The 15,415-nt window shown below is 46.1% G+C and overlaps 2 protein-coding genes across 2 annotated transcripts in view; one reads left to right on the top strand and one right to left on the bottom strand.

Annotated features, from left to right (window-relative positions):
• Positions 1-3,984: 3,984 nt before the first annotated feature.
• Positions 3,985-15,415, top strand: part of nt5dc1 (5'-nucleotidase domain containing 1) — a 61,486-nt gene continuing 50,055 nt past the window's right edge. The window contains exons 1-6 of the mRNA XM_080490253.1: positions 3,985-4,341; positions 6,394-6,485; positions 8,302-8,373; positions 8,455-8,564; positions 8,636-8,715; positions 8,803-8,884. Coding sequence (XP_080346379.1) covers positions 4,249-4,341; positions 6,394-6,485; positions 8,302-8,373; positions 8,455-8,564; positions 8,636-8,715; positions 8,803-8,884 — 529 coding nt within the window. The 5' untranslated portion in view covers positions 3,985-4,248. The remainder of the gene's footprint in view (positions 4,342-6,393; positions 6,486-8,301; positions 8,374-8,454; positions 8,565-8,635; positions 8,716-8,802; positions 8,885-15,415) is intronic.
• col10a1b (collagen, type X, alpha 1b) lies at positions 8,932-14,910 on the bottom strand. Its single transcript, XM_080490252.1, has 3 exons — positions 14,608-14,910; positions 14,153-14,276; positions 8,932-11,328 (listed from the first exon to the last, which is right to left on the bottom strand). Exons 2-3 carry the CDS (start codon positions 14,259-14,261, stop codon positions 9,473-9,475), a joined length of 1,965 nt encoding a protein of 654 aa, XP_080346378.1. The 5' UTR covers positions 14,262-14,276; positions 14,608-14,910; the 3' UTR covers positions 8,932-9,472.

Raw genomic sequence — 15,415 nt, 5'->3', positions numbered from 1 at the left:
CTGTAAACAAATCTCCTCCCCAGTCTTCCTCAGCTCTCTGGTGGAAACTCTCCTGGATTCTTCATACATGGACGTATTGCTCTCCTTCAGTCTGATCTGCGGGGTGTTTGTGGTCTCTGGGTCTGCAGGTCAGTGACTGAAATGTTTTAAACTCATTACTTCTTATCAATCTAATAACTATTTCTAATTTACTTTTACTTTTACTTTTACTTTTGCGTGTGTGCGGGCGTGTGTGTGTGTGTGTGTGTGTGTGTGTGTGTGTGTGTGTGTGTGTGTGTGTGTGTTATTTATTTATTTATTCTCATTCGTTCATTCCAGTCATTTGACATTTCAAACGTGTGCAATCACATAGTATGTACACCAACTTTGCCTTGGCTATATCTATATATATCTATATCGCCATAGTTTGTGGCGCCCCCTATGGGTGAGCATGCCAAACCACAGTCCATGCTCGCCCCCTATGGGTGAGCATGCCAAACCACAGTCCATGCAATAGAATAAGTCAGGAGCTTTGTATAACACTTAATTTCATGCTTGTATCTCATTTAGATGTAGAGTTATAGGACTCACAATACGCACCAAATTAAAAGTTCACAGGTCAATATTTCAAATCAGGAGTAATGTAGAACCTTTATGACACTAATTCACATATAAAGACCTTTCAGATGATGTATATCCTTTAGGGCAGACTTTGTGTTTACTTTGCTCTGTCTTTGTTAAGTGAGTTGGACCCCTGAGCGAATACGGTGATTTTGGTTGTTATTTTTGATAGGGTACATTCTAGATTTGATTTATGAATTACAAATTATGTTTTTATCTTTGTCACTTTTATTGGGATCTCACAAGACTGGTTTTTATTTCTAAGCAAAGACAATCTTCATTTGTCATGATATAAGTTCATGACATTGGAGTCTGACTCAGGAATCTGCCTGAGCTTCATTCCACAGCAGGGGGTCCTGCAGTGACTCTGGCTACCCCCATGCACTCAGCCAGTCAACAATTGGTCTGGGCCCAGAGGATTCGACACCTTGGACTTTCTCCCCCTTCATCAAAATCCATCCATCCATTGTCTCCCGCTTATCCGTTTGCCAGGTCTCAGGGGTGTCAGTCTGAGCACCGTCACCCAGATCACATTGCACCCATTAAGAACCTTTCCTGCAGGTGGTGAGCCCACGGGAAGGTGGCGCCTGGCGTGGGACATGAACCCTCTACCTTGAGATTGTGAGTCTCATGCTCTACCAACTGAGCTAGCCGGGGTTCAATCAAAATCCTCTGGAGAGATTCTCTTCAAACGGCTTCTTGCTCCTGCTCTTCGACGGATATATTTGTATACTTCAGTTTACAAACACACAAATAAACATACATATAAACATAAATATAAACATACATACATCCTATATCTAATTCATTTCCAGAAAAGGAGTAGAATGAAGTAAAACTTATCTAATCCTACCCCTTTGCCAATTTTATAATTATCTTTCCGTACACGCACGCACGCACGCACACACCTGCGCACACGCACACGCACACACACACACACACACACACACACACACACACACACACACACACACACACACACACACACACACACACACACACACACACACACACACACACACACACACACACACACACACACACACCATTTGTTCAACTATTAAAATCATCTTCTTCTTTTGTTGTTAAATTACAGAGCTGCTTTGTTTCCTTTAATCTAACAACAGTTGGAAAGTGTTTGGATCGGTGTGATGACTGTAAATAGTATATATCATTAACAAGGGTACAATCTGCCCCCCCCCACCCCCCCCACCCAAGAACTCATCAACACCTCAATGGTTTCCATCCCACTGAACTGATGTGTTTCTTTTTAGATTCACAGGTGAAAATCAGCACGGCTGAAGGACAGACTGTGTCTCTGCCATGCAGCGCTCCCAACAAGCAGAACATCAGAGTTGTTTCATGGACCAGACTTCACTCCAGTCGGAACCAGCTTGTTCTTTTGTACAGACATGGACGTTTTGATCCAGATAACGACCCTTCCTACAAAAACCGAGTTGATCTGAAGGACAGACAGATGAAGGAAAGAGACATGAGTCTGATCCTGAAGAAGGTGAATCTCACTGACAGTGGGACATATGAGTGTTTCATCGTTCAGGGAGACGAAGAGTCCACCAGCGTCGTCTCTCTGTCTGTGGGTCCTTCAGGTGAGTTGATGGAGCAGCTGCACCTTTGTTGGACCTGAGTCATGTGACAGTCTGACAGCTGCTCTTCATCGTCGTCTCCCTCACTCTGTTTCTGTCTGCAGGCCACACAGGAAGACCTGAAGAGGACAGACTCAATGGAAGACCTGAAGAGGACAGACTCAATGGAGGACCTGCAAAGGACAGACTCAATGGAGGACCTGCAAAGGACAGACTCAATGGAGGACCTGCAGAGGACAGACTCAATGGAGGACCTGAAAAGGACAGTAGTGCAAAGGACAAACTTGATCTGATTGTTAGTCTGAATGCAGTGGCTGTGTTTGCAGTTGTTGTTGTTGTTGTTGTTGTTGTTGTTGTTGTTGTTATGATATATAAAAGACTGATGAAGAAGAAGCCAGAACTTCTTCCTGCTGATTCTGATTCAATACATAATAAACTATTGGAGTAGTTTAACTCTGAGAGACAGACTGAAGTCTGTTGACTCTCCGTCCTTCCTCATGGAGACAATGGAGACCCAGCCGATCAATCTGGACTCCAGCCTCCATCTCTGCCACTCTGGATTCATCTGGGAGGATCAGCTCCAATCAAGTTATTGTTTCATTATGACACTTTTTTACTTTTATGTTCTTTTTATTGAACTTTATAATAAACGTTCTACGTACCACTTGGTACACAATGTATGTAGTTTTTATTCCATAAGCATTAAACAACTCAATACATACCTTTAACGAAATCTGACTTTCTTTATATTTCTCCATTCTTTTCTCTTCCATTTAGTGCAACATGATAAAAACAAATATGCATAGTAATATATAATGGGCACCCCTATTTATTCATGTCCAGACATTCACATGTGCCCCCGCTCCTATGCACATATACGCATATTGTCATGAAACAAATAGTTAAGCAATGAGGACAACAGGAGGTTATTGAAAAAGGATTTTTTATTTACTCCAAAATTTAAGAAAATACAAGCATACATTTCTGTTCAGATAAAAGAAATCAAGAAAACAAACTGAAAATATCTAACAAACTGAGTTGCTAACACAACAAGCTGCCATCACAGAATGAGCCATGAGGGTACGGCGCCTGGCGTGTCCACATTACCCTGTTTGGTCCGGACCGGTTTAGGCGACGTGAACGCTCCAACCAAGTCTGAACCGGAGCAACAAGCGACTTCTGGGTTGTTTTTTTTTACAGTAAGGAGGTTCAACAAACTCTGAGTTTCTCCCTGAACTCTGAGTCGACTCACTCTGACAACAAACTCTGAGTTTCCTGCCCCAGAACAGCTGATCGGAGTTAGTATGTGAACCTTGAGTGAAGTGCATGATCAACCAGAATGAAAAGCTTCATCAATGGAGCCCTGATACCACCAGTCACTACGGCAGCAGACCCAAAACCCAGTTCTTTCACAGTAAAAGTCCCGGCGCTGCAGCAGCAGAGAGACGACCGGGAGAAAACTGCTGCCAGAGTCAACGCATAAGTTTGAATGATCGACAACATTGACTGAATATTTAACTTAAGATGGCAGCACACAGGTAGAAATAATAAATATGTGTAAAATCCATTTCATATATATATATATATATATATATAGATTAGAGCAGGATTATTATCACAACAACACATCATCGGTAGGGTAAAACTAACATGTCATGACCCCCCTCATGAATATATGAGGGGGGTCCACCAGGCTCGGTGCCCCCCAGCTGGGTAGTTGTTTCTCGGCCCTGCGGAGCTTCGTGTTGCGCCTCTACCCGGAGCTTTACGGCCTCCCACCCGGAAGCAGAGCCGCTGTTCCCGGGCTCTCCGCCGCCTCTCTGCCGCCTCTCCCGGAGCTCCGGAGTCCCGCTCGGCTCGGTGCAGAGGGCAGCAGCGGCTGGGTTCGTGTTGTCGCTTAGCCCCGGCCCCCCCGGTCCCCACCGGTCCCCCGCTCTCCTCCGGTCCCCCGCTCTCCTCCGGCCCGCCACACCGAGGCGTCGACACCAGGAGCGCGGCGCTCCGGAGCTTCACACCGCACAGCTGCCTCCCTGCTCCCGCTACCATGAGCGACTTCTTCAGCCTCTCCGACTGCGACGTGATCGGCTTCGACCTGGACCACACGCTGTGCCGCTACCATCTGAAGGAGACCTGCAGGGTGAGTCCCTTACATCCCCCCCCCCCCCCTCACATCCCCCCCTTACATCCCCCTCACATTCCCCGCACATCCCCCTCACCTCATCCCGCTCCGCGCTGCAGCACAGCTGACGGAGGTGCGGATGTTGGTGGGAGACATGGGGGGTGTGATGCTGCTGCTGCTGCTGCAGTCACTCTGCGTGACTCACAGGTGACACACACACACACACACACACACACACACACACACACACACACATTCTGATAACAAAAGTTCTAATGAAATGTTTTCTTACAGTAAATGTGGCAGGGCCATAAAATAACAAATTTTGAACGTCAGTACATCACGATGTAGGAATGTTGTTCAAATAACATCTGTGGAAAATAATACACGTGTGTATTGGTACTCGGTACTCGATGAGTACTCAAATGAAAGTACTCATACACTCCTCATTTGGGAAGAAAGTGATATCAGTGCACCCCTCTTTAGTGTCACATATAATCTATAAGAGTGTTATATGTTGAGACGAAGGGAGGAGGAAGATGAAGGTTCAGCCTCCTGTCTGCTTGTTGCACAATATGTCCTGAATTTACTGTGAAATCCACATTAAAGAGACTCTGAATTCAGTCACATGATAGTTTCCACACACTGGGCGTTCATGCTCTGCAAACCCACAGACAAATATCAGTTGTCACGATTAATCCACACTAAATGTTGTGATCAACTAAATGAAAAACTTTATGGATGTCCCATTATCTTTTATGTTATTCCATTATTTCATTTCAGTCATGCGCACAGAGATACACAGACATATACATTAATAAACCCTTAGTTTATATGAATAATTAGTAAATTCGTATTTTATGAAAATATATTCACACAAAATAACTAATCAATATGCAAGTTTACCCACACCTACCAGTATATATACTGATATACATACATGAGTCGTATTTAAGTAGTAAAACTTCTTTCATCCTCCAATATTCAACAGTCACATTCTATCATGATCCTTCTCTCACTGTATAACTATATATATTTATATTTAGGCAAAATCCAAGTTAATTGAATCAGATATTTTATAGCCGTTCTGTTCGTCTTTTGCAGTAAAAAGTTTCTTGGACTCCAGATTTCTTTCCGCAGGTTGATGGAACCGACCAAATAATGAATTATGGTGAAAAAGTAACTAATGCCAGTAGATTTACTTTGAGTATCTTTTTCAACAACAGTCCTTTTTTTTTTTTTTACGAGCGTAAATGTTAACCTGCGTTTGGAAAGCACGATATCACGATGTTCAGGAGTGAAATAATAAGATGATTTATAACCTTCATGACCAAAAGATTTTCCACCAAATAAAATTCATCCGGAGCCACAAAACATGGAAAATCATCCGAAACGAAGGAAAAACAGACTCTTGCTCTACATTCTACAACCGAGGTGGTTTTCATCCGTCCACATATATTTTATGACATTTTTAGCTTTTTTTTTGTGATTTTTATAGATTTCTTTTCTAATCTTTAATGGATTTTGGTGTATTTTAGTTGCTGCGGGTGTTTATAGCCGCTCCATGTTTCCTTATTGTTACAGCACTTTTAGCTTATTCAGCAATTTTTTGAATTTTCCCCCTTTTATGTTTCTTTCCTTTTAATCTCCTTTTAATGAATTTTTTTCCCTTTTTTTTCTTTTCCTGAAAAGAAAATTTAATCTAGCAACTCTAATGATTTTAGTTTGACTGTTATTACCACATTATTATTATTATTATTATTATTATCATTATTTTAATTTTTTTTATTATTATTATTTTTTTTATCTCTTTTTTAGCAATTTCAGCCATTCTGGCTGTTTTACGTCCTTTAGCTGTTTTTATCCCCGAGAAAAATCGATGTGTTGTGAAAATTCACATCAAAAGTTAAAATGCTGATTGACGTTAGACTTTCTGGAAGCTCCATTGTGCCGCTCCAGAGCAGCTGAGGAGCCACATGTGGCTGCAGGAGTGCCTGTCTTCTTGTAAAAGAATCGTCGTATTCGTCCATATTTGAAAGTTGTGCAGTAACGCTGGTGTCCTCCGTGCAGCTGATCTACGAGAGCTTCGCCCGCTACCTGGTGGAGCATAAAGGCTACGACAAGGACCTGCTGAGCCTCACGCCGGCGACCTGGGACTTCTGGTGAGTCGGGCTTGTCGGCGTTCAGTGCTGAGGCGTGTTCTCGCTGCTGCCGCCGGCGCTGGCGCTGTTATTAGGCCGCCGCCGCCACCGCCGCCCACATCCATTCAAATCAATATGCACACTCGGGACGCCGGCCTCTCGGGGCCCAAACCACGGCCGTCGATCAGCCGGACGACATTAGAAAGTCCCGCGGAGCAGCTGAACACCGACAGAGCAGCAGCTTCTGAAGACCCGAGTCGGTGGAGGCGACGCAGCCAGAGCCGTGGTGGTGGTTGGGGTGTTGAATTTAAACGTCTCCACGATGCTTCGCCATGCGGCCGGGGGGGGGCGGGGTCTTCGTTGACCCGGCGACACGACGTTGTGTCTCACGGAGGAGTGTTGGAGCCTTTCAGAAAAAAAAGAGTTGAACTACGATGTGGAAGTTTTTTGTCATCGTGCACTTCGATGCTTCTGCTTGTTGCGTTTAGACTTTTTTCAGAGACGTGGACACTGATCCTGGAGGACCTGTGGGGCTTGAACACCCACCCAAAAGGTGGAGCATCCACTGGGAGATAGCGGGAGATAGATTCCCAGGTTTGGTTGGACTGGAGCCTCGTGAGGCCTTTAGTTTGACCCCACTGCTGTATTCTCCTTATTCTGCTCCACCCACCTTCACTTCTCCGCCCCTACACATTTTGTCGGAAACATTTCCGGTTACCGACAAATGACATCATGTTTTGACGGCAGCCCAGTGTTTTTATCTGGTCTAGAAAACTACAGTAGAACATGGAAAACTACGCTGCTACCAGGGTATTAAAGTGAAACATGAAAACTGAGCTGAGATGATCGATGGCATGAGGAAGTACTGTGGTAACTTCACTTTAAGAGTACTGAGGTGTACCAGTATCTACATAGAGGAACTTTAAGAGTACTGAGGTGTACTAGTGTCCACATAGGCAAACTTTAAGAGTACTGAGGTGTACTGGTATCTACATAGAGGAACTTAAAGAGTATTGAGGTGGCAACGTGGCTATAGAGCATTTATAGGAGTTTTTTTAAAATTTACTTTTCACTGTATTTTAACCAGAATGTTTCATTAAAACTTGTGTTGAGATTGTAGTCATTTTCAGTACTAATTGTTTGATCTTGCAAAATTCTAGACCGCTTCATCACATATACTGTGTACTACCACAACAAAGAAAAACTTTCAAGTGTAAAGTCAAAGGATATTAAAACAATATTTCACCAGTCCAGCCACTCATTAAACTGGACTGTATGTGGTCCCTCAAGTTAAATTAATTTTGTATACATTATATACATGTATATATATGGATATATATTGTATACATATTTATATTGGTTCAGTTATCTGCATTTTAATAAGTATATTTCTTCCATAACATATTTGGTGTTTGGATCATTCAATTATCAACTGGTCCTACAATTTATCACATGTCACAATGTAGTGTGTAGTAGTACACAATGTAGTATTTAGTGGTACACAATGCTTTAGAATGCACCATTTGTGGTCTATTTTTCAAATTTTTTATTTTAGCTGCTGCAAAAAAATCCTAAAGTAAACACTGTTGAAAGTACTGCTTGCTTACAGTAATGTGAGTATTGACAGTCAGTATACTGTTTGTGATACCCGCAGGAATTTACTTTAGATACTGTAGTTCCAACTACAGGCTGGAGGCCCAACGTACAGAAATGTATGTCAATATATTCCCATAAACTTTGGTGAAATAGTAAACAAGCACATCACAATTGCTTTTTTTTCATTTCAAAAGTTGCTCATGTTGCTCATGTTGCTCGGTTGCTTTGACTTTGTGTGCAGTTTCAAAGGGCTGGTGGTGGATCTGGAGGACGGGAACCTGGTGAAGTTGGCCGAGGATGGAACCGTCTTACGGTACGCTCCGGGTCTCGTTGTGTTCCCGCACGCGTTCTAGTGTAAATCACACATTCACGTCTTCTTCTCTGGTTCCATCAGAGCAACTCATGGAACCAACAACCTGAGCACAGAGGAGATCATCAAGCACTACGGGCTGAAGCGGGAGTGGAAGCACTTCAACAGCCTCAATACCTCCTTCACCAGATCTGGTATGAAGTTCACCACCTTTACATGAGCTGGATTTCATTCAGGTACTTATACTTCCTGTTGGTCTCTGCAGCAAAGTATTACTACTATGACAACTACTTCGACCTGCCCGGCGCTCTGCTCTGTGGACGAGTCGTGGACATGCTGCACAAGGCGAGTTTCCATCAGATCTTTCATGTTGTATTTTAGAGGTGGAACATCCAACAACGAGCCTTTTTGTGTGTTTTTGTTTGTGAACAGCGAGGAAACGAAGTGAATTCTGACTTTTGGAAAGACATGCTGGCTGCGATCGACCACAACTACAACACATCTGCATTCAAAGGTATGGGCCTCCTGGCTTCCAATGTTAAAAGACAACACAACAGAGTTTTTTTTCTTATTCAAAGGAGAACTTTTATTCTGTGTTTTGGTCAGTAAGTGGTACATAACTTAGAACATCAAAGGTGACATAGTTTGAAACAAAATGCTGATGTCGTACTTTTCCATTGTTTTGCTGGTCACAGTGTGAGAACGCATTGATTTTGGCGTACTAAAAGTGTTGAATGCATTTTGCAGTAAACCCCTTAAGCAATGTACATCAGTTAAAAACAAACAGATAAAAGAAGTGCTGTAAATGTTACAGGCACTTTAGAGCACCACTCCAGATTTGCACATATTGCTCCAGGCTTTGTAAGTTGCAAAGGCACAAACACGGTGAACGTAGGAAAGGGATCAAATTCAGCCATAAGATATCAAGTCAGCATTATTACCTCCATCGCAAACTGAAGACCTCTGAAGAACTGACTGAGACGGATACATAAAACCTAAAACCTCATATTTTCTTAAACCACAATCTCTTTTTTTGAAATTAGCAAATTAAATTATTTCAACGTTCGGTAAGGTTTTAAGGTTATATTCTGATGTTATGAAATCACGTTGAGGCGATCAAGAACCCAGAGAAAGAGCAGTGGACATTATCTGCAGCGAAGATACCGTTGCTCTCCTCATCGGGAACCTGGACGTAGACTCTGTCGCCCGGGTTCAGCATGAGGACGGCGCTGCCGGTCATCTGGTCCAGGAAGCCCTTGTTGTACTCGTCGTAGGAGAAGAGAACGGGCTCGTCGTTCTTGTAGAGGGCCACCAGTGCATTGGCGCCGTTGACGTGCACATGGTAGCTGAAGTAGTAGAGGCCTGGGACCTGGCAGCCGAAGACCCCGGTGTGTGAGTCGTAGTGATGCTCGCCGTTGTACAGAATGTGGTTGAAGGCAATGGGGGTTGCAGCTGGAGGGTAGGCCTGGGTCAGCACGGCGCTGAACGCAGACATGGGGGACTTCATCATCTCATGAGACATCACGACCTCGTGGGACTTGATGGGCATGCTCTTCTCATGGGCGTAGACGATCTCTCCTGGTGGACCAGGGGGACCTGGAGGACCAGAAGGACCTGGGAGACCATCGTGACCTCTTGGGCCAGGATTTCCAGGAGGACCCTCGGGGCCGGAGACTCCCTTAGATGTCAGGCCAGCAGGACCAGGAAGGCCTGGAGTACCTGGGTGACCTTTGAGCCCGGGGGCACCTGCAGAACCTGAAGGTCCAGATGGTCCCATTGGTCCTGGTCTTCCGTCCTCACCAGCTTTACCTGGTGCTCCTCCAGGTCCTGTGTGTCCTTTTGGTCCTGGGGCACCATTTGCACCAGGCATTCCTGGAGCACCAGTATGACCTTGTGACCCTTTTGCACCTGGAGCACCATCATGACCTTGCGATCCTGTAGGACCAACTGGTCCAGGGCTACCTGGTTTTCCAGAGAAACCCTGAGCTCCCTGATCACCTTTCATTCCTCTTTGGCCTGGTGCACCTGCCATACCATCGTCACCTTTGGGTCCAGGTTGGCCTGCCTCACCTTGGAATCCTCTTGCACCTTGTGGGCCAGCTGGGCCAAGAGCACCAGGAGAACCTGGCATACCAGTAAATCCAGTTGGGCCAGGCTCTCCTTTCTGACCAGTGCTTCCTGGAGTTCCAGGTGATCCTCTGTTTCCTGGGAGTCCTGATTCACCTGGTTTGCCAACACCTGGCATGCCAGGGGAGCCTGGCTGACCAGCAGAACCCTGAGGACCTTTTGGCCCCATAGATCCAGGCATACCTGGGGAACCACTTTGACCTGGCTTTCCTGGTGAACCAATGCCTGGAGCACCGGTGTGACCCTTTGGCCCCTGCTGACCCATTGGTCCAGGAGCTCCATCTCTTCCTGGCATGCCAGACTTGCCAGGTTCTCCAGGATAGCCAGTGGCACCAGGTTTACCAACTCCAGGTTTGCCAGGCATACCGGATTGGCCCATTGGTCCAACTGGGCCGGATGCTCCTTGAGATCCAGGAACTCCCATGCCTCTGTCTCCTTTTTGGCCGGGAAGACCGGGAATACCAGGATGTCCCTTCAAACCAGGCTCTCCTCTTGGGCCTGCAGACCCAGGGAATCCAGCAGGTCCAGGTTTTCCAGCAGAGGACAATCCAGCAGGTCCGGGACTTCCAGGAGAACCAGGTGACCCTCTGGCTCCCATGGATCCAGGTGTGCCAGGGGCACCTCTCTCACCTGGAGAACCATGGTTGCCTGGTTTTCCAGGGCCACCTGGGGAACCAGGCTTACCAGGCTGACTGTAGCCAGGGGGTCCGGGAGTTCCTGGTGGCCCCGGTGGTCCACTGTATCCTACACCATCGTTTCCAGGAGGTCCAGGTGGTCCCATTGCACCCGGCTCACCGGGAGGCCCTGGTGTGCCTGGTTGTCCTGAAACACCTTGAGGACAGAGAATAGAAACACGTCAGGAGAGTAAAGATCCTCCATCAGTTGAACCATTTGGAAGTTTGTTGTCCTGAATCACAAGCTGCAAAAACCTTTTCCTCTTGGGAGCTGAAAATCTAAAGGTGGTAGGTTACGTCAGAGTTTATTATTTAGTTTACTGGAGCGTTGTTATTCTACCGCAGTCGGTATTTTACTCCAATCTGTGTTCTACTGCAGTTGGTATTCTACTGCAGTCGCTATTCTACTGCAGAGGACTGCGGTGTGACTTGAAGCACAGCACAGTTTTTCAGCTGTGGAAAGTTTTCACAGAGGCCCTAGTTTGAGTTGATGTTCTCACCAGGAATATGTCTGGCCAAGAGTGACCAGTTCTCTACCTCTCTAGCGCTCTACCGCTCTACCTCTCTAGCTCTATACAGCTCCAGCTCTGTACCTCTCCTGCGCTCTACCTCTCTTGCTCTATACCTGTACCTCTCCAGCTTTATACCTCTCTACCTCTCCAGCTCTATACCTATCTCGCTCTCTACCGATCTACCTCTCCAGCTCTATACCGCTCCAGCTGAATACCTCTCTAGCTCTATACCTCTATACCCACCAGCTCAATACCTCTATACCTCTCTACCTCTCCAGCTCTATACCTCTCTACCTCTCCAGCTCTAAACCTCTCTACCGCTCCAGCTCTCTACCGCTCCAGCTCTATACCTCTCCAGCTCTCCAGCTCCTGGGTGCTGCCGATCAATTTGCCCACACTATACAGCAACCCTGTAATTTCCCGAGCTTCCTGTGGTGACTGAATGTACAGTTAGTGGTCAGCGAGTTGTCAACATGGGATTGATGTATTTCCTGTCACATCGCGGGTTTATGGGCGAGGTCAAGCAGGTTCATCCATACTCACTGGACTGGCGGAGCACGAGATGGAGTGTTTGGGCTGGATTTTGTTACTCATCCATTTCATTTTAGCTCGCCGGGGAAACACTTCTGATTTGTTTGTTGTTTTTGTCTTTTGGTTTGATTTCAAGGTCTTCTGTGGATTCTATTCTTCTCTCGGGATGACTGCATCGGGAGGGAAGTGGTACATCAAGGACATGACAAAAGTCCAATGTTTTTCTCCGTATTCTGATTTGATAGTTGACCTGTAACTTCAACCCTCTGCCATCTGCCCTTCTCTGGCCTCTTTTGGTTTGATCTGTGAATGAGGATTTTTAAGTCTGTGTAGCGTAAACCTCACCCTTCATTCACTGTCTGCTTGTTTAGTCTGGAGCTCCATGTGAACGAAGAGGGACAGTACCTGAGATAGACCGTATTGGAATTGTTAAATCTATCCTGCTTGCTGCTTGTCAGTCACACTTTGACTGCTTCTTCTAAAAGCTTTGCAGGTTTGTGTCTTTGCCTGGTTTTTCAAGCTCCAATAACTCTGTTAGGATTCTCAAAGTCAGAAGCTTGAGTACACCCCCTGACCTCCGTGGATGTGAGCTGGCCGAGACAAATCCAACAGTTCCTTTTAGAAGAGCTGTTTGGAGAGGACGGCCATGTCCCAGCCACATGAGGGCCGTGAGTGGAATCCCACAGGGCGTGTTTGAGCGGGGAGTGGACGTTTTGTCGGCCACAGAGTGAAGGTGACGTTCCTGAGCCGTGACAGCCGGCCGACCTCGGGTGCAGGAGGCTGTAAACACTCTGCTTCTGCAAACAGCAGCTCAGTCAACATCTAAGGGGGATTTTAGTGAGAGGAGAAAAACAAACTTGCTGCGCTTGTGGGTTGTTTTTTTTCTCGCATTCACCGTTTGAACTCGTGCGATCGGTCCCCCTTTCTTACTTTCTAATTGCACGCTGCAGTTTTTGTTTTAATGGCGTTGCGGCGCTTTGTGAAGGCGCGTCTGCAAACGTGGTAACAAGCATCTGTTTTGGAGATCTGTGAGAATCGAGCTGCGGCGCGACGCCTGCATTTATGTGGCGGCTCTGGGTTCAACCACATCAGAGCGTCTTCCGCCGTCGTCAACACAAATCATTGTTGTGTTGGGAGATAAAATACAGAGTCAGACGGCGACCTGACCATTATAGCATGACCAAAGCTTTGTCTTTAGGCTTTCCTGTGTGATGTATAATGACCCTGAATTTATAACCTAAATGATGATGAGCTTTCTTCTGCACCTGAGATTTCCTGCAGTGGACCTGGTGTGAGACGATGTGGACAGAAAGTCTTCAGTCTGATTTCACTGGTCAACTGTAAGCAATGTGACAGGTCGCCTCAGGCTTTTCATTTAACTCCCAATACTTGGATTTATCATGAAATGTTTCACAACGAGTGACCGTTTCTGTTTCACAAGTATTCAAACGATCCATTTTTTTTTCAACTTTTGTTTTATCATTCAAACTAAAAGTTGGTGGGTAACGAGGGACAGTGCTAAGCGGCTCAGGACATTAAGGTCTTTGCACTGAGGAATGAGTTCTGCACTCTCAATTTTGAGAGTGTTGCTTGCATGTAAAGTTCATGTGAGTGTTAAAATATATTTGTCTTTTAAAGATAAGAAATCTCCCTCAAGCTCTGACTGCTTTTAGCATTTCTAGTTGCTCTTTCTTTTCTTTCTTTACGTATTAAAAATGAGATTTTCTTGCTCATGTCAAAGGTTCTAAGCAGAATCAAAGATGGAGGTGAATCCTCGCTTCTGAAAGTCTATCGTCCTCCAGTTTTCTGTGACATTTTCTGTCCATCCCGTCTTCATTTCTGCACAAAAGTTCAGAGGGTTTGAACACCAAGACGAGCTTCAGATTTAAACCTGCTCTGTGGAACCGGCTGGACCTGAGCAGCAGTGTCGGGACTCACCGTGACTCTTCACGTTGTAGGCGGTCTTGCCTTTGTGGTAGTACCTCTCGGGGGTTCCCTCAGCCAGGGCCAGGAGAACGAGGAGGACGCTTGTTACCCTCAGGTCCATCTTGCGACGCTAAACCTGCAAGAAACGACACAGATCTGTCAGAACAGCCCTGCTGCTCGTTCTCTCTCTCTCTCTTTCTCTCTCTCTCTCTCGCTCTCTCGCTCTCTCGCTCTCTCGCTCTCTCTCTCTCTCTCTCTCTCTCTTTCTCTTTCTCTTTCTCCGAAGACCCTGCAGAGGTAAGAAGTGCTGCCTGGACTGCTGGAGTCACACTCTCTCCTGCACATGGCTTCTTACACTCGTCCCAGCAGCATCCGCACTGCTTCCCCCCATCAGGGACGACTGCCTCCATCCCTCTGCATGCACTAACATGAAATGAGACAGAGAAGGAGGAAAGCAAACGCCGTACCGGGAGGTTTACGCTCCAGAGATTCAGCAGCGGGGAGAAGTCTGAGCTGCTCGTATATCCTTTAGTCGCCGAGTCCCTGTGAGTCTGAGCGACGGCTGCTGCTTTCCGGCTGCAGCTCCCAGCTTTTAAAGCCGGCGGCAGGCAGGACCTGCCTCACGTGGAGGCTCCGCCCACCCCGCTCTGAGGTCATCTTTAATGACGGGGGCCATGTCCTCAGGAGGCCTGTCACTTCAAGCATCCTCCGTCCCCACGTCTCTCTCTCTCTCTCTTCCTCTCTATTCCCCCTTCTCCCCCCTCGCTCTCTCTCTCTCTCTCTCTCTCTCTCTCTCTCTTATGTGTATTGTGTCTTCTTCATGCAGAGTTTTTCAGTAGCATCCCTAACTCCACAGCCATCCATCCTCTCGTCTAAAAATGTCTCCATATTGACTGAGCGGCTTGTGACAGGATGTTTTTCTGGAAAAGTAAAGTCTGACCGTATTTTCCTTTTGGTCTGAAATCTCGGCTCCGGTGAGGCCAGACGGCTATTCTCAGTCTGTTTTCTGGTTAAAACTCAAATTATACCCATCTTTTAATGGATGCTGGAAAGCTTTTTTTTTTTGTCTTTTAAATGTGTAATTTCTGGCTTTGAAATAACAGCCGGCTGCGTGCATGCTCATTCCAATAAAGTCAGCAGTGTGAGTGATGTTTGGGCTCAGGTCTGGTGACGCTGGCAGCTCTGTGTCAGTGGGTCGTCTCTGTCAGTCCGGTGAAGATCAGGGAGCAGGTGTGCAGTCGTGGCTTCAAGACACCAGGGGGCAGAAGCGAGGCG

The sequence above is a fragment of the Lipophrys pholis genome (genome assembly GCF_963383615.2).
Source record: "Lipophrys pholis genome assembly, chromosome: 21".
Classification (NCBI taxonomy): domain Eukaryota; kingdom Metazoa; phylum Chordata; class Actinopteri; order Blenniiformes; family Blenniidae; genus Lipophrys; species Lipophrys pholis.
This window is presented reverse-complemented; position numbering and strand designations above follow the sequence as displayed.